Raw genomic sequence first — 24059 nt, forward strand, 5'->3', positions numbered from 1 at the left:
GCTCAGAACCTGCCCCAGGACACACAATGACACTCAGAACCCGCTCCAGGAGACACAATTACACTCAGAACCCGCTCCAGGAGACACAATTACACTCCGAACCTGCCCCAGGAGACACAATTACACTCAGAACCCGCTCCAGGAGACACAATTACACTCAGAACCTGCCCCAGGAGACACAGGGACACTCAGAACCTGTCCCAGGAGACACAGGGACACACTCACAAGTCACACTCCAGGCTAGGGGACAAGCAAAGCAGACCCTGATGGCTGGGAGGGCGAGAGCCAGGACAGGATCCAGCCCTGCCCTTGCAGGCACTGCAGCCCTGAGCTGCAGGTACAAGGTACAGGAAGTAATCAGCCCATGGGCCAGGAGGAGCTGCTGGGCCTGCATTTCCTCCTGCTGACAGCAGCACTGCTGCAGGTACCAGCCATTTCCCTCCCAGCACGTGGGAAGCCTAAACCAGGTCCCCACAGGTCAGCTCCCAGGCTCTTTGGAGAGCAAATGGGGCAAGGAGGGTCTCCAGGAGAAGATGGGAGCCTGTGAGGCTGACAGTGAAACACCACAGCATCTCTCCTGCCTTCTCCTGCCAGACCAAGGCAATCAGCAGGAACTGGGATGCACAGATCAGTATCTCTGTCCAACTGTCCCTATCCTCCCACCCTGGGACCACAGAGATGGGTCCTGATGACTGTGGCAGCTCCTGACATCAGCTGGATCACCCCCAGCAACACCACCATCACTTCCCAGTATCCTTGGCCCTTCCCCAGGTCCCACCTCCCTCCCACCAGCAGCACAGACACAGAGACCCCAAAGAAAGACACAGAGACCCCAAAGAAACAGCACAGCTGGCCCATTCATGTCATTATCAAGGGACAAAAGGAGAGCTTTGATCCGTGTCCTGCTGCATCCCAGAAACACTCAATCTCCTCTGTGCTCTGATGCCTGAGAGAGGTGGGATCTGAGGCAGGTTTACTTCAAGGGTTTTAGAGAATCCTGCAGCCTGGCTGCTCCACCGGCAGGGTGTCACCAGCACTGACAAAGGAAAACCTCGCTCTGCTCCAAGCCTGGGGCAGGAGGGAACCCAGCCCCAGTCCCCGGGAGCTGCTGTGGCAGAAAAGGTGGGTGGGTGGTCTGCAGGGAGAGCAGCTCAGCCTCGGCACACCCAGCTGAGCATCAGAGCCACCTTCCTGCACGGCGTCACAACCTGACGGCTTTGTCTGCAGCCTCCTCGCTGCCAGCCCTGCTCCTTTGTCCTCCCGACTCACCTCCAGCAGCACATCGCGCCGTGTGCCCAGCGCTCACCAGCTGCTCTGAGCGGGATGTTGGCTCAAGGAAGGGATGTGAGAGGGCTGGAGCTCTCCCCCCTGCCTGGATCCTCACCACGATCGCCCCAGCCCCACCGCAATGCTGCACACCCCAGCCACCTCCCCACTGCGGTCTCCTAGCCAAGCACCAGCCAGCCCAGGACCCCAGCGCTGGAGGGGACCGGAGGGATCAGGAGAGCCCCGCAGAAAGGACTCCACAGCCGCCATGCCGCGGGGCACCCACCCCATGGCCAGGATGCTGCTAAAAGGCATCATCTCGAGAGAAATGCAGGATGGAGACGGGAAGAGTCCGCAAAGGAGGAAATGCCCACCCCCATAGTCGGCATTAATCGGTTCCCGGGTCAGTGTCCTGGCACAGCCACTCTATCCTGGCACAGCCCCCTGCCCTGTGCAGCCACCCCAGAAGCCGCAGCAGGGGCTGCCCTCACTCCTGCAGCTCCCCCATCCTTCACAGCCAAGCCTGGCCTCGACCCTCGGCCTCTCCAGAGGAGAACGGCAAAAAATCCCCTGGGGCTGCAGCCAGGGCGGGCAGGATGGAGGGGCAGGGGGAGCGGGGAGGTGTCGCGGTGCACACACACGCACACAGCCCCGCACACCCGCGTGCACACGCACACACAGCCCCACACCCACCGCTCTCCCTCCATCACTGCGCTGCACCAGCAGCATCTTTTGTGCTCCGGCTCCGAGCGGGCAGGGCGCGGGCAGTGCCCCCCGAGCCCCCGCAGCCGCCAGCCCGCCCTGCCCGTGCCGGCGGGGCTCAGAGCGGGGGGCAGCACGGTGTGTCCGCTGCGGGACGGGCTCCCACGGGGTGCCATCCGCTCCGCCACCACCAGGGCCCGGCAGATGCGGCTGCCCCGGCCGGTCCCTTCCCCCGCGGGAGAGAGGGTCCGCTCCTACTCCGTGGGATCGGGATCCCCTCTTTCGGCGGGGATCCTTCCTCGCGGCGGCAGAGAGAGGCACAGCCCCGCAGCCCCGCACCGGGCCGGGCATGGCGCTCACAAAGACCGGGTGACACTGGGGGGTGTCACCGCTCCCGCGGGGCTCGGCCTCGCCCGGCCCACGCCCCCCGAGCTCCGCAGCCCCCCGAGCCCCGGCGGGCTCCGAGGCCGCCTGCAGCTCCTCTGAGAGGTGCGGGGCTGCAGGCGCATTGTTCCCAGCACAAAGGACACCGCGATACCGCATCGCTTCCCACCACCCAGCGGGGGGGGCGGGCAGGGACCCCCACAATGCCCGGCATCCCGGTGACACCTCGGACGGCCAAAGGCACCCGCGCAGCAGCCGGGAGCTGCCCAGGCTGGGTGGCCGCCGGCTCTGCAGGTGGAGGAGCCGGGGGTCCCGGGCCTCGCCCTCCGCCGGCGGTGGGGGCGGGTGGGGGGAAGGCAGCGCCGGAGCCGGTGGGAGAGGGGGGAGACACCCCGAAACGGTGCGGAGGGGGTAGAGAGGGGAGCGGCGGGGTCCGGCACAGACCGGCCCGGCGGGGTACCACTGCCCCGGGCTGAGGTCGGAGCCGAGCGGGCACCCAGCACCCCCCGCCTCGCAGCCGCCGCTGCCGCGCCCGCCCCGCCTTTCGGAACCGCTGCCGGGCGCACCGAGCTCCGGGACGCGCGGCCCGGCCCGCGGGAAGCGCCGATCCCGCACTCACCTCACGGCCACCTTCACGCAGCTGTCCGGGGCCGCCATGGCCCCGCACGGCACCGCGGCCGCCGCTGCCCCGGAGCATCCGCGGAGCGGGAGGGGCGGGGCCGCGGCGGGGGCGGGGCCGGGCCAGGTGCGGGGCGGGGCCGGGCCGGGACACGCCCACAGGGCCGGACCGCGAGCACGCGGAGCAGGGCGCGGGAACCCGCTCGGAGCCGGGACACACGGACACACGGACACACGGACAGGGACACACGGACACATGGACACACAGGGACACACGGACACACGGGACACGGATACACGGACACACGGACACACGGACACACGGACACACGGACAGGGACACACGGACACATGGACACACGGGACACGGACAGGGACACACGGACAGGGACACACGGACACACGGACAGGGACACACGGACACATGGACACACAGGGACAGGGACACACGGACACACGGGACACGGACAGGGACACACGGACACACGGACACACAGGGACAGGGACACACGGACACACGGACACACGGACACATGGACACACGGGACACGGACAGGGACACACGGACACATGGACACACAGGGACAGGGACACACGGACACACGGGACACGGACACAGACACACGGACACACGGACACACGGGACACGGACAGGGACACAAGGACACATGGACACACAGGGACACACGGACACACGGGGACACGGACACAGACACAGGGACACGCGGACACAGGGACATGGACACACGGACGCACAGACAGGGACACACGGACACAGGGACACACGGGGACACGGACACAGGGACATCGGGACACACGGACAGGGACACAGGGACACGCGGACACGGACAGGGACATATGGACACATGGACACAGGGACACAGGGACACACGAACACAGAGACACGCGGACAGGGACATGGGGACACGCGGTCACAGGGACAGGAACACATGACAGACACACTGATACGGACAGACAGGGACATAAGGACACGGACACACTCACATGGACATGCACACACAGACAGGGACACAGGGACACAGGGACGGGGCACGGACACGGGCATGGACGCAGGGACACATGGAGACAGACACACGGACACAGTCACACTGACACGGACACACAGACAGGGACACACGGACACTCAAACGGACACGGACACACAGGGGCACAGAGACACACGGACAGGAACATGGACACACGGGTACACGGACACGGACACATGGACAGGGGCACGGACACGGGCATGGACACAGGGACACACAGACACACGAGTACAGCGACACACGGACACAACTCGCACTCACTCCCATTCACACTCACACTCGTCAGCCCCTGCTGCCCTCTGCCGGGTCAGCGGCCCCGCTGCCGCCTGCGCCGCTCCGGGCTGTACCGGGCTGTACCGGGATGTACCGGGATTTACCGGGGCTGTGCCAGCGCTGCTCGGGCTGTACCGGGATGTACCAGGCTGTACCGGGATTTACTGGGATGTACCGCCATGCACCGGGATGCCCCGGCATGTATTGGGATGTACCGGGATGTACCAGGATTTACTGGGATGTACGGGCATGTACTGGGATGTACCGGGATGTACCAGGATTTGCTGGGATGTACGGGCATGTACTGGGATGTACCGGGATGTACCAGGATTTACTGGGATGTACCGGCATGTATTGGGATGTACCGGGATGTACCAGGATTTGCTGGGATGTACCGGCATGTACTGGGATGTACCGGGATGTACCGGGGCTGCTCCGGACCGCACCGCCTGTCTCCGCATGGTTGGCATCGCTCCGGCTCCTCCTCGGCTCTCTCTGACCCCAAGAGAACAGTGTGGATCCTGTCCCCTCTGGTGCTGGGGGTGACACCGTGGACCAGCAGGACACAGAGCACGGCAGGGCTGAGCTTGGAGCTCCTGGCACTGGGCTGTCCCAGGCTGTGGAGAATCTATCCTAAGAGAACATGGCATGTCCAGGTGCCAGCTGAGCTCCCCAGCCTGCTCAGTCCCTACTGCAGGGCCGGGGTCTGCACAGCAAGGTGGGCACCCACACAGCACAGGGCAGTGCCCACAGAGCTCCATCCTCGGAGCTGCTCTGGGGAGGGAAACACATCCAGAGGCCATCAGAGAGCAGGGCTGGAGACTGACAAGCCCTGGGGAGCTGAAGGAGTCCCTGTTGTGCCTTTCCTGAGCTGCACTCCCATTGCTGGGGCTGAGGGCAGCTGGACACAGCCAGACCCTGGCTCTGCAGAGGAAGAATCTTCCAGCAGAGTGGGATCTGCAGGGGACCCCCAGCTCTGCAGGTTGGGGTCAATGTCAGGAGCACAAGGGCAAACTGAGGCACTCAGAGGTTTCTTTGGAGGAGTCCAGGCTGTATCCAGGGAAAGGGACAGCCAGGACACACCAGCACTGATGGCTGGTGAGGCCGTGCTGTGCCCAGCACAGAGCCCAGCACATGCCCTTGCTCTGCAGTCTGGGTCCCTTCACCCCATCCCCATGTTTGCCCGTCCCAAGGTGCCAGGACCGTGGGCCATGCCCTCACAGGACTCTGCATCCTGCAGGAGCTCCTCGGCTCTGCTGGTGTGGGTAAGTCCCAGGACACTGTGTGCTGGTACAGAATCATGGGAGTGACAGGACAGGGCCTGTCTGGCTTCCTGCAAGGATGCGAGGAGCTGGTGTTCCTTTTCCTTTGTCCCATGTTTGCAAGGTGCATGGCGCATTCCCAGCCTGAGCTGCTGGTTTTCCTGAGGCTGGACTCTTCCCCACAGAAGCTCCAGGCAGAGAGGGGCAGTGACTGTGCCACGGTGTTTCTCTCTTCCTACACCCACCCACATGCCAGCTGCACCACAAACCACATCCGTGCCCCAGTTCAGCCAGGATCAGCTTAAGACAGACACACCACACACACACCTGGGACGGAGCAAATCATCCCCTGTGCAGCCCCAGAGGTACAGAGCCCCCACCACAGTGCCATTGTCCCCACCACAGTGTTACTGTCCCCAGCATAGGGTCACCCTTTATGTTTAGAGTCTCCAGTGACCATCCAGGTGTCTTGGTAAGTGATATCTGCAGTCCTGCATCTCCCTAAACCCACCAGGAGACCACAACCACTCACCCCATGGTCCTTGGCATCCCCTGGCAGAGCTGAACTGCCAGCCCCTGTGCTCCTCCATCAGGGTGTGAGTGTCAAGGGTGTAGCTCCTGCCCCAGGGCACAGAAGCAAGAGGAAGGGGTGCAGCAGTGTCCCCCACACCGCCCATCTCTGCTGCCTGCATGCACTGGGGGAAGCTGCAGGCACCAGCCTGGCTCCGGTGCTCAGGCTGCAGCTGGAGCTCTGCAGCTCCCTTGATTGAGTCAATAAAAGCCCTGCTGGGGAGCAGGCTGGCTCATTGATCTGCTCCTCCCCTGGGACCCATCCACTCTCAGCATTTTAATATATATTAAAATATATTAGGTGATCAAGAGCCCCCCAGTTCCCAGTTAGGCTGGGCTGGGGGCCCTGGGGAGCCAGATCCCAGTGAGGAGCTGGGCTGGGAGATGGGGCTGCCCCCGGGCTCAGCACCCCAATCCCATGGAGGGCACTGTGGGTCCCCTGGGCAGCCCAGAGAGGAGCAGCCTGCTCAGCACCAGTACAGGCAGAGCTGGGAGCACTGCAGGAACAGCTCACACCCTCCTGGCCCCACTGAGCTGTGGGATGGATGGCAAGGGCTGAATGAGACCTTCCCAGGGACAGGGAGGGATGCCTGACCCCAAGAGCACAGTGTGGAAGGGGCAGAAATGGCTTCACAGCGTCCAGCTCTCCTCTTGGCCAGCCCCAGGGCTGCTGCCCCAGAGGCTTTCACACCTCTGCCCCATCTCCAGCTCCACACAGAGCTGGGACAGGGAGCCAAAAAGGCCCCAGGCTCCATTTTGCTGCCCAGCCCCGGCACATCTCCTCCTCACAGGCCAGACTTGGCTGCAGGCTCCAGCAGAGACACGAGGATGCAGGGTCCAGCTGCTGGGATTTCAGGACATCCCCAGAGCTTGGCAACCTCAAAATGAGTGGACTGGAGCTGCCATGAGAATCACTGCCAGCTCTGGTGACACAGCTGGCTGTGCAGGCAGGGTGGCAGAGGAAGGACAGGAGGGGCACCCAGAGGCACACAGCAGGAACACTTTAATGAGCTGTCCAGCTCTTGCAATACCCCACTGGAACAGCACTGTCCTGTTCTGCACCAGCATCCCAGACCTGTCCCAAAAGTGACACCACAGCTGGCCAGAGCAGCTCAGGAGCCCAGGCAGAAGCAGGAACAGGGTGGCTCTGCTCCTGCAGCCCTGAGACAGCCCTGGCACTGCAGTGGCAGCTCAGAGGCGAGTGGCAGCGATGTTCTTCTGGGAGGGAGATCCCCTCAGCCCTGGGGATCTGCCTGGTGCCACAGCTGAGGTGTCCAGAGGGGCAGAGGCAGTTCTTGTGCCCTGCGGTGTTTCTCTTCCCTTCAGCAGCTCCACAGCTGCCTTCTCCACTTCATCCACCTGCAGCTGGCTGCTGGCTGCCATCTCATCCCTGGTCACTGCTAGGAAGGACGAGTCCTGGGCCAGAGCCCCGAGGCCTCCGGAGATCAGAGCCTGGCAGAGGAGGAGAGCACAGCCTGGGTGCTCAGCCTGGGCACTGCCCTGGCTGTAGGTACCCTCCCTCCCTCCCTCCCTCTGCCCTCTGTGCTGGCACACACCTGCTGCTTTCCTTGTGGCTGAGCTGTGCCCCCCAATCTCCCACCATGGCACAAGCATGACATCCCTGGAATTCCCTGCCATCCCTGCCAAGCTGTGCCCTTGCCTTACCTCCTGAATGAGGAAGGTGATGGCTGGGGTGGAGGATGCTCCTGGCTCACCGGTTTCTCTCTGCTGGAACCTGGAGCTGGATGCTGTTCCTGTCACGGTGCCATCCTCTGTGGGCAGCTGGGTGAGAGCAGCACAGAGCTGCAACATGTGCTGGGACACTGCCCAGGGAAGATCCCTCCCATGGCAGTGTGGGGGCTGCAGGGTCTGTCCCTGTCCCTGCCCTGTGCTTGGACAGGCAATGCCATCCTGCTGGAGCTCCTGGCTCCAGGACACCCCCAAAATAGTGTAGGGGGGTACAGCATGAAGGTGTATAGAATGTAATCTTATCCCCTAAAGAGTTGCAGCTGGACCAATTACTAAAGATTAGGAGCAGGCCTGATCTTAACAGGCCACACAGCAAATAAGAACAGTGGTATAAAAGAGTGGAGTGGTGGGATCTGGAGTAAGGGAGTCAGTTGGTTACTGCAAGGACCAAGAAGAGTTAGTGCTTAGAGGAGCTGTCTGTGAGAAACCATTGAGGCACGAAGCTCTGCTCCTCCCCTGGGACCCATCCACTCTCAGCATTTTAATATATATTAAAATATATTAGGTGATCAAGAGCCCCCCAGTTCCCAGTTAGGCTGGGCTGGGGGCCCTGGGGAGCCAGATCCCAGTGCAGGGGGTATGGAACCCCTGCACTATAATGATAATAGAACTCTTGCTATATATAAGACAACAAAATGGGACCAGCAGGGCCATGTGGACAGAGAGCAGAGAACCAGTCCTGGCACATGCCAGGCACGAGGCACTGTGCCCAGCAAAGGGAGCATGGGGCAAATCTGATGCACCCCTTCTGCCCTGGCTCTGGAGGCAGATGGGCAGCCAGAGGCATGTGCTCCCAGCTGTTCCAGCTGTTTGAGGAGCTCCCCATGGAGCTGTTAGAGCAGCAGCGTGGGAGCCCAGCTCCATCTCCAGACTGATCCATGAGAAAAGCTCCAGCAAGGCTGGAGGTTTATCATCAATACACTTTCAATTAACCTGCCTTTATATTTCCTAGTATCAAAAACAACAACCAACTGTCATCACCATTCCATAACCACCCCAAAACAAACATAGAACTAACCCCCCCCCCAAAAAAAAACAAAAATATAAACCATGACCATAAATCATCAACCCACCAAATTTTATGTTCTTGTAGCTCATAAAAAGCATGACACTGAAGATGGCAAGATGGCTGCCACACACACCCAATGAGCCTGGAGAGGGGCTCCTTCCCAGCCCAGCTGTGCCAGGATGGCAGGGAGAAGTCCCAGGATGGGAGGGGGGCTCCCCTGTGTCCTCCACATTACACATCCCCTCTGACATGCCCTGCCCCCTTTACCTGCTGGAGGAGGAGTGGCCCTGGTGATGAGAGACCCCCGGAGGGGCCCCCTCTCCTCCTGCTCAGCCTCTCCATGGGGATGGGGCGGTTCTGCTCTGTGGGAGGGAAAGGTGGGGACATCACAGAATCACAGAATGACCAGGTTGGAAGAGACCTTCAAGATCATCGAGTCCAACCCAGCCCCAGCACCTCAACTCAACCGTGGCACCCAGTGCCACATCCAGGCTTTGTTAAACACACCCAGGGGTGGGGACTCCACCACCTCCCTGGGCAGCCATTTCAGAACTTTATCACTCTTTCTGTAAAATCTTTTTCCTAATATCCAACGTGTATTTCCCTTGACAAGCTTCAGGCTGTGTGCTCTGGTTGTGTCAGTGCTGCTGGAGAAAGAGCCCAGCCCCAGCTGAGCACAGGCACATTTCAGGAGCTGTGCAGAGTGATAAGGTCACCCCTGAGTCTCCTTTTCTCCAGGCTGAGCACCCCTAGCTCCCTCAGTGGTTCCTCACAGGGTTTGTGTCTCAGCCCCTCTCCAGCCCTGTTGCCCTCTGCCCTCCTCTGGCATCTCAGCATCCATCATTTGGGTACAAGAGCAAGGACACCACTGCCAGACAGAGATGGGACCAGGCTCACCAGACTGGGGGAAACAGAGGGTTTAAGAGTTCAGCAGCACCCAAAGTCCCTGTTTGAGGAAACAAGCATGGTCTGGTGGTCCTTCTGCCCTGGGATGGCCAGTGCTCCCCAAGCTGAGGCACTGTCTCCATGTCTCATCACCTCAAAGGGTGGAAGGAAGGAGAAGGGTCTCCTGGAGCTCTCCAGAGAGATCCTGCTGTGCTCAGAGCTCTCAGCAAACTTACTGGGGCCTGCACCTCCTCCTTCCACCCAGCACCATCAGCCCCTTTCCCTTGCCCTGCCCTGGGCTGGCCCCAGTCCCCCAGAAGAAGAACAAAGCCCAGACTCACCCCAGGCCGGGCGCCTGCGCGCTGCTGGCACCGTCCTCCTCAGCACCTCATCCTCATAGTGCACCCTGGCAAGGCAGGCAGGAGGGTCAGCCTGGCTGGGGGCACCCTCTGAGCCAGCTCCACCTGGGGAAACAGCCCTCCCACCTTCCCCAGCCTGGGGGGACAGACCCTTAGGGACAACTGGGATGGATGAACAGGGTGGAGACCCCAAGACCCAGGACTAAGTCCATCCTATTGGTCATTTTTGTCCCTTCTACCCGTGCCCAGGTCCCAGCCTGGCCCTTGGCTCTCAGAGATTGGCAGGTGAGGGGCAGGGGAGATTCCTGCAACCCCTGGAGCCCTGCTGCCACTTCCATGCTCATGGCATTGAGATGAAGGGCGGTGGGAGGGGAGCCCTGGCCAGGCCAGGGTGCAGCCAGGGCAGCCCCAGGGCAGGCAGTGGCAGGGCCAGCACTGCCCTCCTCACCTGCACAGCAAGGCTGAGCCCCTTACCCCTGCAGCCAGCTGCTGCTGTTGGCGTTGTTGATGTTGGTGTTTGCCTCTTGGGGGAAGTCATCGAGGAACACAGGAGAGTCAAGGTCCTCAGTGCCCACCTCGGTGAACTGCAGGGGCCTCTGGCTGGCCACCTGGGGCTGCAGAGGGCTGCTGGGCTCCATGAAGCTGTCCACCTGGCCAAACAAGCCACCTGTCCTCTGCAACCAACAGGGAGGGCATCAGGGGGAGCCTGGAGCTCCAGGCTGCTCTGGGGCCATTCCCACATTGAAACAGTGATTGCTGTGCTCAGGCCTTGCAGAACCACACAGTCCCCAAAGCTTCACTGCCCAGGTGGGGAAACTGAGGCACTGAGGGTTGATGGCCATGCAGCAGTGTCTTAGGTTAGAAATGGGAGTGTGTGTTCTATTCCTATCTGTGGGGCAGTTCTCTGCTGTTCATGGGACAGTTTTCTTTATCTCTCCCACAGCCAATCCTCCCTCCAGGAGATCTCTGCTGTCCATGGCCACTGAGTGTCCCTGCAGGGCTGATCCAATCCCAGCATCCCATGGGAGATGCTCCGCCCAGGGGAGGAGCCGAGCATTCCTGCCTGGATCCAATCTGAGCCTGGCCCAGCACAGCAGCCTTTGCCCCCTGCACTGCCAGAGGAGCAGCTTTCTGCTGCCCTGCATGGCCAGAGGGAGCCCAGGCCCATCTGCAGCAGCCCTGCAGCTGCAGAGGAAAACTCCCCCCTTGTGCAGGATCCCTGCTGCAGCAGAGCCACAGCTGGCACTGCAGGAGGGCTGAGCCCCCATGGCATGGGGCTGGGACACCACCTGGCACACAGGGGGCAGGGACTGCTCTGAGTCTGTCTGTGATTTACTCTGCACTATTGCATTTGTATTTTTAATTTTCCTAGTAAATAACTGTTATTCCTATTCCCATATGTTTACCTGAGAGCCCCTTAATTTCAAAATTATAATAATTCAGAGGGAGGGAGTTTAGTTTACATTTTCCATTTCAAGGAAGGCTCCTGCCCTCCTTAGCAGACACCTGGCTTTTCAAACCAAGACCATCAGCACTGGGAAAAGCCAGGCCATGACAAATTCTGTGGCACCTGGGGACACAGAAGGAACTCTGCAACCCCACAGCTGCCCAGCCTGTCTCTGAGGCTCCCGGGGATGGGATATGAATCAGTTCTTGTGACACCAGAGCTGTCCCACCTGAGCTGGCAGAAGGTGTGAGTGGGAACCTCCAAACCAGCAGGTAAATATCCAGCACAGCCCTGTCAGGCACATGGGCTGGCTCCTTTCACAGAGGGGAAGCTGAGGCAGAGAGCAGCTTGCCCAAGATGCCACCACCAGCATGTCCTGATGCTCACAGAGAGGACAGAAGTGCTGCTCATCCTTGTGAGAATGAGCAGCATGTCCTGCAGAATGTCCCCCAGAGCCAGCAGCCAAGCTGAGCCACCAGCACTCTGAAATCAGGGCTGGTGGGACACCAAACTGTGCTGTGCATTCTGAACTCACCCTGTAGATCCCCTCCTCCAGGGCAGCCTCCACCATGGCTCTCTCCAGCTCCTCCTCTGCAGTCAAGTCCCCAGAAATGGCCCGATGGATTTCGGGAGCAGCTTCTTCCTCAATGCTCCTCAGCCCAGCCTGGGGGGGACAGGAAGGCAGGGCTGGGTGAGCCCAGCACCCTCCCCTTGCTCTTTGGAGAGGGGAGCATGATGAGGCACTCTGCCCCTGCCAGGTGTCCTGCCAAGGACAGGCCATGGGTCACAGCCTGCAGCTGGCTGGGCTTGGTGGCACTGCTCCTGAGCTGCTGCTGTCCCACAGGCTCTGGGAAAGGGAATACCCTGATGGAGGTGACAGCCAAGGGCAGGCTGGGCCTCCGTCCCTGGCTCTTTCCTTGCTTTGCACCTTTGGGTCCTGCTCTTTTATCTCCACCAGTGATTTTCTCCCTGCAGAGTCAGGAGAGCCAAGGGACATCCCAGCCTTGTGGCCAGGCACAGAAACCCTCTGCCAGCACCCCTGGGCCTGCTGAGCAGGCTCCTCTGACTGCAGGGGTCCCACTCAGGGTCAGCCACGTGTACCCCCCTCCCCTGGTGCTCTGTGAGGCTGGGAGAACACCAGGAACATGGAGCTGAGGGGAGAGCAGGGACAAGGCCCTGGGACTGGGGCAGAGCAGGTGGGTGAGGGCTGGTGTAGGGGGATAGAATATAAGTAAAAATAAAGGTAGTACAGAAAGTAATCTTATCCCCTAAAGAGTTGCAGCTGGGTTAATTATTAATTTTATATTTATATTAATTTTATTGATTTTAACAGGCCACAGCTGTAGCCTATAATAAGAAGAGTGTTATAAAAGAGTGGATTGGTTGGTTGAGGGGAACTGGAGTCAGTTGGCTGCTGTGAGAAGAACGAAGAGTCAGTGTTAGAGGAGGTGACCATGAGAAACACCAAGGAGGTACAAAACTCTAGTGATATGGAACCTTTGCAATATAATGACAATAGAACTCCTGCAATACAATAACAACAAATGAGAAACATCAAGGAGGTATGAAACACTAGCAATGTGGAACCCTCGCAAAATAATGAGAATAGAACCTTTGTAATATAATGACAACAGGCTGGGATGAGCAGCATTTGGCACAGACAATGGTCTGGGGTGGGACTTTCCAGGCGTTAAAACTCCTTGGTGAGGCCCCAGATCCTGCCAAGCCCTCTCTACACTGGAGTGAGTAGAGCAGAGTGTCAAAGCCCTTCTCTGCTTTGGGTCACCTGCAGCCTGCACACCAAGGTCACACTGGGGGTCCCCTCAGTGCTGGGGACTCATGGCCAGCTCAGTGCTGGTTCACCTGGGCCACCTCACCTCCAGACATGAGGGTCAGGCTCCCTGCAGCTCTCTGAGCCCCCAGGCTGGGGGAAACCTCCTCCAGGGAGAACCTCCCCTCCAGCATCACCCACACACCATCCTGGATCTCCACAGGGTTCTTCTTGGGCCTGTACCCATAACACACCACCCACACATCAACCTGGATCTCCACGGGGTTCTTCTTGGGCCGGTACCCATAATACATCACCCACACACCAACCTGGATCTCCACAGGGTTCTTCTTGGGCCTGTACCCATAATACATCACCCACACACCAACCTGGATCTCCACAGGGTTCTTCTTGGGCCTGTACCCATAACACACCACCCACACACCAACCTGGATCTCCACAGGGTTCTTCTTGGGCCGGTACCCATAATACTCCTCCTGGCGCTTCATGAACTTCCTGAAGTGCTCTTGGATCAGGAAAGTGGCATAGAATTTGCCCACTGTCACCTCATCATCTGGAGGGAGGAAACCAACATGATGGTGAACCCAACATGAAGGTTCTGCCTGTCCGTGTGGCTGGAGCAACGGGACCCTGAGCAGGAGCTGCTGTGTCCCTCTGGGAGGGACACCTGGGGACATACCTCCAATGGGTGGGATGACCTGGTCCAAAAGCTTCATACTGGTTCGCTTCCAGATTTTTTTGATGATAGCTCTGAGCTCCTCATTGGCCTGTTCAAAATTACCTGTGAGGAAATGTTATAATTGCGTCTTTGAGCCAGGTCTAAGCTCTTGGAGGCCTATAATACACTCAAAATAACTCACCTACCCTTAGAAGCATAAAAATCAACAAAATAGCTTCTGTTGCAGTGTTAAAAAAGTTTCATAAAAAGCAAAATAACAAACAAAAAAACTGAGCCAAAAGCTAAACAGTCTTATTCCCAGTAAAACACTTCACAAAAGCAGTTAGTTTCTTTATTCACTTCTTTTTCTACTAAATTGCCCAAGCAAGACTTTTTGGGTTCTTTCCAACTATTTATCCTTAAGTTTAAGGTGAAGTCCCCTAAATCCTATGAAATGTCTTTTCACTTAATCAAAGAAAAAACTTATAAACATCTTTAAAAAAACAAAGAATAATTTTGTCACTGTCAACAAAGAGCACACTCCTACAGGGAAAGCCAGCAGGATAGAGCAGTTCATTCCCAGGGGTGTGAACAGGAGTGAAGACAAAGCCTGCGAACACCTGGCCACCCTCAGGAGGGTGTGACAGCTCCTCTGTCTCCCACCCAACAAAGGTGAGCTTAGGAAGGCTTTGATTTCAGCCAGAAAACTTCACAGATTTTGACCTCCCCTTTGGTGCTCCCACAGGATTCACCATTCCTGAAATCCCAGTTTACCTCCACGGTCTGCTGTGCTCCTCCCAGGCTGCCAGGTTCCCACCCCAGGCAGAGGGAAGCACCTTGGCACTGCTGCAAGAACTGATCCCAGGAGCCCACCAGAGCCTGCCTTGGCTCTGCCACAGCACAGGCACACAAACAAGGGTTGCAGTAAGGTAAAATCATTAAGAAAGGCTTCATAAAATCAAGCTTGCTCTCAGTCAGTGGCTGGCCTTGTCAGGCTAGCCCTTTGCAAGTTCCCATGTGAGAGCAATTCTGGTGTGAGCAGTTGATTAAGAAAATCTATTCCTGAGTAAAAAACAGCTTGCACCTCTATAAACTGTTTTTATACTGTTACATAGAAAAATGAGAACTATCTCTCACAAACAGCTTTCCCTGCATGTACACACTGGGGGTCTGAGTGACCTATTAATACAGGGTAACAATTTATTACTAACCAATAAAAGTAATTGGCAAGAAAGCTCCTGACCAATGGGAGTCCCACACAAGGTCTGTAAAACTGTATAAAACCAGTTATGTGAATAAAGAATTGGCTTTTTCCACCATGAAGTAAATGGAGTCCTGCCTGTTTTATTTGCATAACAAGCTGGTGGGACAGACAGCAAAGCTCAGCAAACTCTGCTGAAGGAAAGCAGCTCCTCCTCAGCATAGATTAATTCAGGGGCCTGGGAGTCCCTGCAATGAGGGCTCTGGCCAGAGCCAGCCCATCCCTGCCACACTCTGAAGCAGGAGGTGAGCACAGGAAAGTCCTGATCTTCAGGAGCTGAACCACCTCAGCTCTGTGCAGGGCAGCAGCTCCTCTCCTAAGCTAAATTAAAATGATGGGAGCTGGACCAGCCCCACTCCTGAGCTGTTTGGGGTGGCACTGGTGGCACTTTTGTGCCCAATTACAAAATGCCACCCAAACCCATGAAGAAGAAGGAAGAAAAAGCATGAAGAAACAAGCCAAGACAGCACCCTGTGCCCTCCATCTTGCTTCCATCCACAACATACTAAAATCCCAAAGCCCTAAATTTCCAAGTGATACACCTACACTACTCTCTATAATCTATTTCACACTTTTACCCTGTTGAGATTTTCCTGAATCTCAACATCTTCACTGCCAATCCTCAGCTGCTGGAAGAATGAAGCATTCTTTTTAGCTCTCTTTTAGCTTAATTAGATTTCCATTAAAAGGTGCCATGTGACTGGTTTTCATGCACAGTGGAAAATTTTCATCATGCTCTATCACTCTATCCTTCTTTCCAAACCTAATGTGCACTTCCTCCTGTTTGAGGCAACACTGCAATGTTGACACTGAATGTCTTCTATTTGAATTTAATGAATGGTTGTTATTCATTTATCCCAGACAACAATAAAACTCAATCTATGTTGTTGAAGATTGCAAGGCAAGTTGTTTTCTATTACCATCTGTATGGCAGATTATATTTTGTCAAGTGGGCAGTTTGCTTTATCTCTCTCTCTGAGTGATCACAATCACACCTCCCTGGAAGGGGACATCTGCTGATAACAGCTACTGAATGTCACTGCATGGCCGATAAGAACTACAGCATCCCATTGGGAGATGTGAGCCCAGAGGGAGGAGCCAAGCATTCCTACCCGGATATAATCTGGAGATTCTGGAACACCAGCACAGCTTCTGCACTGGATTGCCCAGAGGAACAGCAGCTGCCTCTTCTTCCCCTGGATCTTCAGAGGCAGAGACTGCACCTTTCTCCAGGATCCCTGCTCCAGCAGAACCAGCCCTGACACTGCAGGAGGGCTGAGCCACAATTCCAATGGGACTGCTGCCAGCACCCTGACCCACAGCGTGTCAGGTTGGGTTCTGACTCTGTGTTCTTCTAATGTACTGCATTGTTTATTTTATCCTTTATTTTTTTCTTTTACCTATTAAAGAACTGTTATTTCCTGCTCCCACATTTTTGCCTGAGAGCCCCTAAATTGAAAATTTATAGCAATTTGGAGGGGTGGGGAGGGCTTACATTTTCCATTTCAGGGGAGGCTCCTGCTTTTCTTAGCAGACTCCTGTCTTTCCAAACCATGACATATGTGCAGGTCAAAGAAGGGAAATTCACAAGGAAGATTCTCTGTCAAGCTGTAGAGGAAACCAGGATCACTGCTTACCTTCTGTCTTGATCTTGAGGGCTGTCCTCACCAGGGCAAAGAGGGTGGCGTTGAAGGTGACGGTGCCGTCGCTGTTCAGGGGCATGTTCATGCACACCAGGCGCTGCACACACAGCAAACCAACCCTGTCAGCAGGGCCACAGCAGCCTGGCAGCCCCCAGACTCACTGCCTGGCCTGCCCAGGAGCTGTGGCATTCACATTCTATGAGCTGAGAGAGACATGATTCTCCCTCCTAGGATTTCTCCTGGGGAAGGCAGTGAGAAGCTCAGAGAAGAAGAGAAAATAATTCTTATCTCTATTCACTGCTCTTGTTGTTTGGCACATGTGGAATGTGTTATGGAGATTGTTTACTGAGAGTCATTTGGTTATTGGACACTGTGGGGTACCAGTTGTGGGTTTCTCTGGTCCTGGATTGAAGGCATTTGAGATGATAGTTTATGTTCAGACTCAGGTGTTCACTATTTTCTATCAGTAAAACCGTCTCACTGCTGTGAGTTCATCAGCTTTTCATTAGAAGGCACAAAATGGCCAACAATCTCTTGGTCCCCCATCCACAGGGGACACATTCCTACATGTCCCTGGCTCACACACCTCATCACCACCTTGGCTCTTACCTTACAAGCCACACGGTGCGGGCAGAACTTCCCAAAGCCCAGGGGAGGGTTGATACGCCTCAGCAGAGTCACCACATCCAGGTGTTTGATCCTCCCCCTGCAGAGGAAACAGCAGAGGGGCAGCAGAGCTGCCTGGCAGTGCCCAGGGGAGCTGCTCTGGGGGCTGAGCCCTGGGCAAATCCCCACCCTTCTCTCTGCTACTCCTGGGGAAAGCAGCTGCTTCCTGTGGCCCTGGGGAGCAGGTGAAGGGTGCAGTGACGTGGGAAGGGTTGGCAGCTGTCGGGATCTCTCACTGCTCAGAGTGACCCCAAGATGTGTTGGAAAGTCTCTTTTCCCAGCCTGGTGCTTGAAGAAGGAGTCAGAGCTCTTCAAGTTCTCAGTCTCAAGGTTGTTTATTGTTTCTTATCTATAAAAAATTTTCTCCTGCCCTGCTGAGGTCCATCCAGCAGGACAATTCCAGGCACTCTGCCTGCGCCCAGGGCAGTGTTATGCCTTTATACTAAAAACTACATGTACAACATTTACAATAACTTCCTAATACCTATCACCTGTGTTAGACAGTGAGCTTCTACTCTAAACCAATCCAAAAGTGCCAACATCACAGCAGAAGATGGAGGCCAAGAAGAAGAAGGAGAAAGGCTGGACATGCCCAGTTCCCTCCATCTTGCTCTTGAACCCCCATACCAGAAACACTAAAATCTACTTTTCCACCCCGTGATAACTTCACTAATATTCTACCTAAACTGTTGTGGCTTGCAGATCTTCATACAAGGTTGGTAATTTGCTCCACGGGTCATAATCAAACCCACAGGTGTTTTGTGCTCCATGCCAGTGTCTCTGAGCCCCCTGGCAGGGGTCCTGGCCATCCTAAACAGCCAGAGGGATGTCCTGGGTTCCCACAGGCAGCCTCACCACAGCTGGATGGAGAGGGAACTGAAAATCTTACATTCCCAAATCTCCTGATGGCTTTACCAGACCTGGATCAACTCTGGCAAGTCCACATGAACCTCTGAGATGCTGGGAGCTGGCTGGAAGGCAGTGCCCCAGCTCACCCTGCCTGCATGTGTCCTCTCCATGGAACACCCCTGTCACTGTCATATTTTCTGAAAAATCCTCTTTGTCCAGGATTCTTCTCCTGGGAAGCTGAGAAGCCCCAGAGAAAAAGGAAAACAATAATTATCTCATTTGCTTCTCCTGTGTTTTGCTGCTTTGGAATGTGGTTGGAGATTGTTTATCCAACATGTGAATTGTTTTAATTTAATGACCAATCGGTCAGACTGTGTTGGATTCTGAAGAGACAATCATGAGTTTTTGCTATTATCTTTTAGCCTTCTGTCTGTATTCTCTCTCTATTCTTTAGTATAGTTTTGGTATAGCATTCTATAATATAATGTAATATAATGTAATGTAATGACAATTACATAATATAATATAAATAATATAATATAAATAATGTAATATAAATAATTTAATGTAATGTAATATAAATAATGTAATAATAAATAATGTAGTAATGGCATGGCATGGCATGACATGACATGACATGGCATGGCATGGCATGCCATATAACATAATATAATATAATGTCATAACATAATAAAATATAATGTCATAAAATAATGAATTAGCCTTCTATAAACATGGAGTCTGATTGATCATTTCTTCCCTTCAATGGGGGAGCCCAGAAAACACCACACACCCCCTCCATGCCCACCCACCCAGCCTCACTCACTTGGCCTCGGGGTCGTACTCAGCCCAGATCCTCTTGAACTCGTCCAGGTGATGGGGCCCCAGGATGGACCAGTCCCGTGTCAGGTAGTCAAAGTTGTCCATGATGACAGCCACGAAGAGGTTAATGATCTGAGGGCAGAGGAAAGCATGGGAAGGACCCAGCCAGGGGAGAGAGAGCAGCACTACAAAAACAGGGCAGATGTGCCTGGGATGTCCTGCAGTCAGAGGATGCTGAGTGAGGGTGTTCCCATGCAGAGAGGAGCCTCCTGCCCAAGCAGGTCATGTGAAAGGACAAGGACATCAACATCTCGTCCCTCTCCACCCCTGCTGAGGCCAGCACAAACACATCTGGAAGGCAGCACACAGAGGCTGTGGGAAGACACTAAAAGGGGATCCTGGGTCCTCCAGGAGGGCAGTGTCAGTTTACAGCATGGCTGGGTAGGTGGGTGTTGGAAGTCAGTGCATCCCTCCGGGTGTCCAGAGTTGCCAGGACCCCGTCAGGGGGCTCAGAGACCCTGGCACACAGCCCAGAGCACCTGGGGGTTTGATTGTGACCCCTGGAGCAAATTGCCAGCTTTGTATGAGGACCTGAACGTCACAGCAGTTTAAATAGTATAATAATAAAATTATCACAGGGTGAAAATGTAGATTTTAGGAGTTTTGGTAGGGTGGTTATGGGGACAAGATGGAGGAACTTGGGCATGTCTAGCCTTTCTTCTTGTTCTCCATTTTCTGCAGTGATGTTGGCATATGGGATTGGTTCAGAGTAGAAGTGCACTGTCTAACACAGGTGATAAGTATTGGAAATTAAGTGTAAATATGTTATACGTAGTTTGTAGTATAAAAGGACACACAGAGTGCCTGTGGCTGCCCTGCTGAGCAGATCTCTGCTGGGCAGAAAGAAAATTTTATAGATAAGAATTAATAAACAACCTCAAGACCGAAAACTGAAGAGCTCTGACTCTTTCTTTGGACACGTGAGCCAAAACAGAGACATCCTGCACATCTCGGGGCAGCAATTATCAACCAAAAACCCGAGAGCTGGGCTGGGGGTGACGTCCCCAGGGGGAGGTTCAGGGCCTCACCCCATGCACACACAGCCACCAACCCCATGGCTGCCCAGGCAGGATAGGGGTGCCAATGGGAGCCAGCACACTGTGGGAAATGGGTTTGTAGAGACATCTCAAAGCTTGACAGAAGGCTCACATAGTATGCAAACCTTGAGACAAGAAATGCTGACTGAGAAATGCCATGGAATAGGACAGACATTGCTGAGAGAGAAATGGAAACAAAAACAAGTTTCAAAGCCTTACAAATTAGACCAGACACTTTGGAGAAACACAACTATGGAAGATGCATACCAGGAAGGCACAGAGCATGTAGAAGCTGATGAAGTAGAAGTAGGCAAAGCCAGTGCCACAGGTGTACTCCTCTCCCTCGGCGTAGTCGGACTCGGGGTCGCAGCGCCGGCCGTAGCTGCAGTCCAGCAGGATCTCCTGCCACGCCTCACCTGTGGCACACCTGGGGACAGGGCACACATCCCTGGGCATGCAGGGAGGGCTCAGGCCAGCCCAGCACACAGAGGAATGGGAAACAGAAGCTCTTGTAAGGAAATCCAAACCCTCCGCTGGCATAATATATAACATTTCCAAAAATCAACAAAATAGGATTCCCACCTTAGCACAACACTAGGTAGAGAGCAGAACTAATAACCACCAGCTACTTTTGGTGAAACAATGCCTCAGAATGCCAGTTAAAGAGCAGCTTTGGTTTGTAACACTGCCCATAAAATGTTCGTGTTATCAGAAGCACGTGGGCAGCCCCTTGGAGCAAACCAATGGCAGATCCACTCCAGAAGAGTGGAGGAAAATCTGCAATCTGTAAGGGCATGAGGTACCAGTGGAACACAAGAACAGCTAGTGCTGGGTGAAGGCCACCCAGGCTTACATTAGTAATTGGTGTTTTGACTGAATCACTTGCAAAAGGCTGTGAACAAAAAAAGGAGCAGTCAGGATTCTGGGCTTGCTGCTATAGGACCACTGAAAGTTTCAGAAAGTGTTTGGAGTCAAGGAAAGCCTTGGGCTGAGCTCCTGCTTTCAATGAGTTCCTCACAATTCAAAAATTAAAATCTAGTCTGGGAAGGAAATACTCAGAACAGCAACCCCCAAAATGCCCCTCTGTCCAGCAGCCCCACCAAGAAACCCCACAGCCTCTCCTGAAACACTCCCCTGCTGCAGGAGATCTTCCTGTGGGACAAATTAAATCAGCGACTGAAATGCTGGTCCTGCCTCACTGCAAGCTGGGCATTCCCACAGGCTCAGAGCCTCCTGGAGCTGCTCACACAGCAGGACAACACTGACCTGAAGAGCAGCAGCACAGCCTGTGGGAAGGTCTGGAAGTTGTTGTTTCGGTTGATCTGGGTCCCATCCACCATGGCAATCTTCCCAAACATCTGTAAATGACAGTGGCAGGTCTGCACTGTGCCATCTTTCCTTGGCACCAAATGTCCTCCAGAGCACCTCTGATGCCTGAGCTCCACTTCCTCTGGTTTATTTGGCTTTGGGCATCCCCAAAAGAGATTGAGATTGGATGTGGGTGCTCTTGGACATTCCTGCCAGTGCTGGAAACACCCCTGACTACAGCTGCACTTCATCTGGGCCACAGAGACAAGGTCTGAACCAGGACAAGCACTGGTGCCAATTGTGACCGTGTTCACAGGGGTCTGAGGATGAGGGAAGAGATGAGGATCTGACTCCATGTTTCAGAAGGCTTGATTTATTATTTTATGATATGTATTGTATTAAAACTATACTAAAAGAATAGAAGAAAGGATTTCATCAGAAGGCTAGCTAAGAATAGAAAAAGAAAGAATGATAAAAAAGGCTTGTGGCTTGGACTCTCTGTCTGAGCTAGGCTGTGATTGGCCATTAATTACAAACATCCAACATGGGCTAATCAAAGATCTACTTGTTGCATTCCACAGCAGCAGATAACCATTGTTTACATTTTGTTCCTGAGGCCTCTCAGCTTCTCAGGAGAAAAAATCTTAAAAGATTTTTCATAAAAGATGTCTGTGACAGCCAATGGATTGTGTCAATGCATTGTGCCACTGACCCCCAAAGTGCTCTGTGCCATGTGCCCCAGCTGCCCTGGCTGCACCCCAGGGGCAGGAGGAGGCTGCTGAGGTGGCAAACACCCTTGCAGACCAGGGCAAACAGGTCCCACCATGTGCCAAGTCCCAGAAAGAGCCTAAGGGAGTAACCAGTCCCTCCCTGTCCCACCTCCCCAGTGCCATCAGGCTCAGGGCACCTGATGAAGATCAATTCCCACCCCCTGCCCCCGTGCCCCTCACCTGCATCCCAATCACAGCATAGATGAAGAAAAGCATCACAATCAGCAGGGCCACGTATGGCAGAGCCTGTGACAAAAGGACCATGGCTTGGGTGAGACACAGCCCAGGGACAGGGCCTGGGCTCTGCAGGTGCTGCAGGAGCTGGACCTGTCCCTGTGAGGGGAGGGGACAGCTCACCTGTTCCGCTCACACCCTCCTGCCAGCCCCCAGTGCCCTCTGTGCTGGGACAGGGGCTCAGCACAGCCCAGGGCTGAGGGCAGTGCCCAGCTCAGGCTGTGAGCGTGCCCTGAATACACCCCTGGTGCAGAGCCCAGATCATTGGGACCAGGACAAATGGACCCAGCAGGTACTGCCAGCACCTGGCCCAGCTCTGACACTCAGAGCTGTCACCTTCCCATCCACATGGGCCATGTTCTGCACACCAGCAGCCCCCAGCCCAGCCTCAGGCCAGCAGCTGCACTGGAGCTTTCTCCTCTGCCTGTACAGGAGTGTGCCCCTTGCTGACAGAGTGACAAAACCATCCTTTGTCTCTTTAAAATGGAAAAAAGCCCAGAAGTTTCTCTCCTCAATTAGGTGAAAAAGCCACCTCATAGGACCTGGGGAACTTCACCCCAAACTTAAGGATAACCAGTTGAACAGGAGCCAAAAAGTCCTGCCTAAGCAATTTACTAGAAAAAGAAGAGAACAAAGAACCTCATCACTTTTGTGAGGTGTTTTACCAGGAGCAAGAACCTCTTGCACCTGGCTGGGTTTTTCTCTGTAAAGAATTTTTTTTAATTTGCCTTTTAATAAAACTTTTCTGTTTCCAACACTACCTCAGAAGCCATCCTGCTGATTTTATGCCTTCTAAGGTAGCTGAGCTATCTTGGGTGTGATACAGATCTCCAAGAGCTCATGAGACCTGGCTGGAGGAGACCTCTATTTCACACCTGGTGAGGACAAGCTGCTCATGCTACCAGCCTGAGGATCACCCAGTGCTGCCAGCCCTGGGCATGTGTGTGTCAGGGAGGGGAGCAGAGCTCCTGACAGACCTGAAAGGACTTGATGAAGGTCCACAGGAGGGTTCTGACCCCTTCCCCCCTGCTCAGCAGCTTCACCAGCCGCATCACCCGGAAGAGCCGGAAAAACGTGATGGAGACGCGGCCGTTGTCATCAGGGTCCTGCAGGACAGACAGACAGACACTGCTGGGGCCCTTCAAGGCAGGGATTCCAGGTCCTGAGGGAGGAAGGGCAGAGAGATCCCACCCCCAGGCACCAGCCATGCACACAGGGTCAGACTGCAGACTGTGCTGCCACTTCTCCCCCGGCTCCTCTCCCCAGCTCCCCAGGTCCCCAAGCTCACACTGGGATAATTCAGGGAGGAAGGCATGCTGGCACATGGACTGGGAGAGCCCCGAGGGTCACAGGGCCACCACAGACAGCCTTAGTCCCACCAGAGTCCTG

At 55.1% G+C, this 24059-nt stretch overlaps 2 protein-coding genes across 5 annotated transcripts in view; both read right to left on the reverse strand.

Annotated features, from left to right (window-relative positions):
* KIF21B (kinesin family member 21B) overlaps window positions 1–3048 on the reverse strand; it is a 57731-nt gene extending 54683 nt beyond the window's left edge. For all 4 annotated transcript variants that reach the window (XR_010030840.1, XR_010030839.1, XM_063178217.1 and 1 more), the window contains exon 1: window positions 2972–3048. Coding sequence is in view for 2 of the 4 variants with exons in the window: in XM_063178217.1 (XP_063034287.1) it covers window positions 2972–3009 (38 nt within the window). In the remaining 2 variants the exon portion in view is untranslated. The remainder of the gene's footprint in view (window positions 1–2971) is intronic.
* A 4059-nt stretch (window positions 3049–7107) lies between these two features.
* CACNA1S (calcium voltage-gated channel subunit alpha1 S) overlaps window positions 7108–24059 on the reverse strand; it is a 63116-nt gene continuing 46164 nt past the window's right edge. Inside the window, exons 30-44 of the mRNA XM_063177728.1 lie at window positions 23648–23776; window positions 22617–22682; window positions 21625–21716; window positions 20626–20785; window positions 19266–19393; window positions 17534–17630; window positions 16919–17021; window positions 14042–14143; window positions 13791–13915; window positions 12106–12234; window positions 10598–10797; window positions 10106–10170; window positions 9147–9241; window positions 7787–7903; window positions 7108–7573 (exon numbers count right to left, since the gene is read on the reverse strand). Coding sequence (XP_063033798.1) covers window positions 7313–7573; window positions 7787–7903; window positions 9147–9241; window positions 10106–10170; window positions 10598–10797; window positions 12106–12234; window positions 13791–13915; window positions 14042–14143; window positions 16919–17021; window positions 17534–17630; window positions 19266–19393; window positions 20626–20785; window positions 21625–21716; window positions 22617–22682; window positions 23648–23776 — 1869 coding nt within the window. The 3' untranslated portion in view covers window positions 7108–7312. The remainder of the gene's footprint in view (window positions 7574–7786; window positions 7904–9146; window positions 9242–10105; window positions 10171–10597; window positions 10798–12105; window positions 12235–13790; window positions 13916–14041; window positions 14144–16918; window positions 17022–17533; window positions 17631–19265; window positions 19394–20625; window positions 20786–21624; window positions 21717–22616; window positions 22683–23647; window positions 23777–24059) is intronic.

This window comes from Melospiza melodia, chromosome 28 (assembly GCF_035770615.1).
Source record: "Melospiza melodia melodia isolate bMelMel2 chromosome 28, bMelMel2.pri, whole genome shotgun sequence".
NCBI lineage: Eukaryota > Metazoa > Chordata > Aves > Passeriformes > Passerellidae > Melospiza > Melospiza melodia.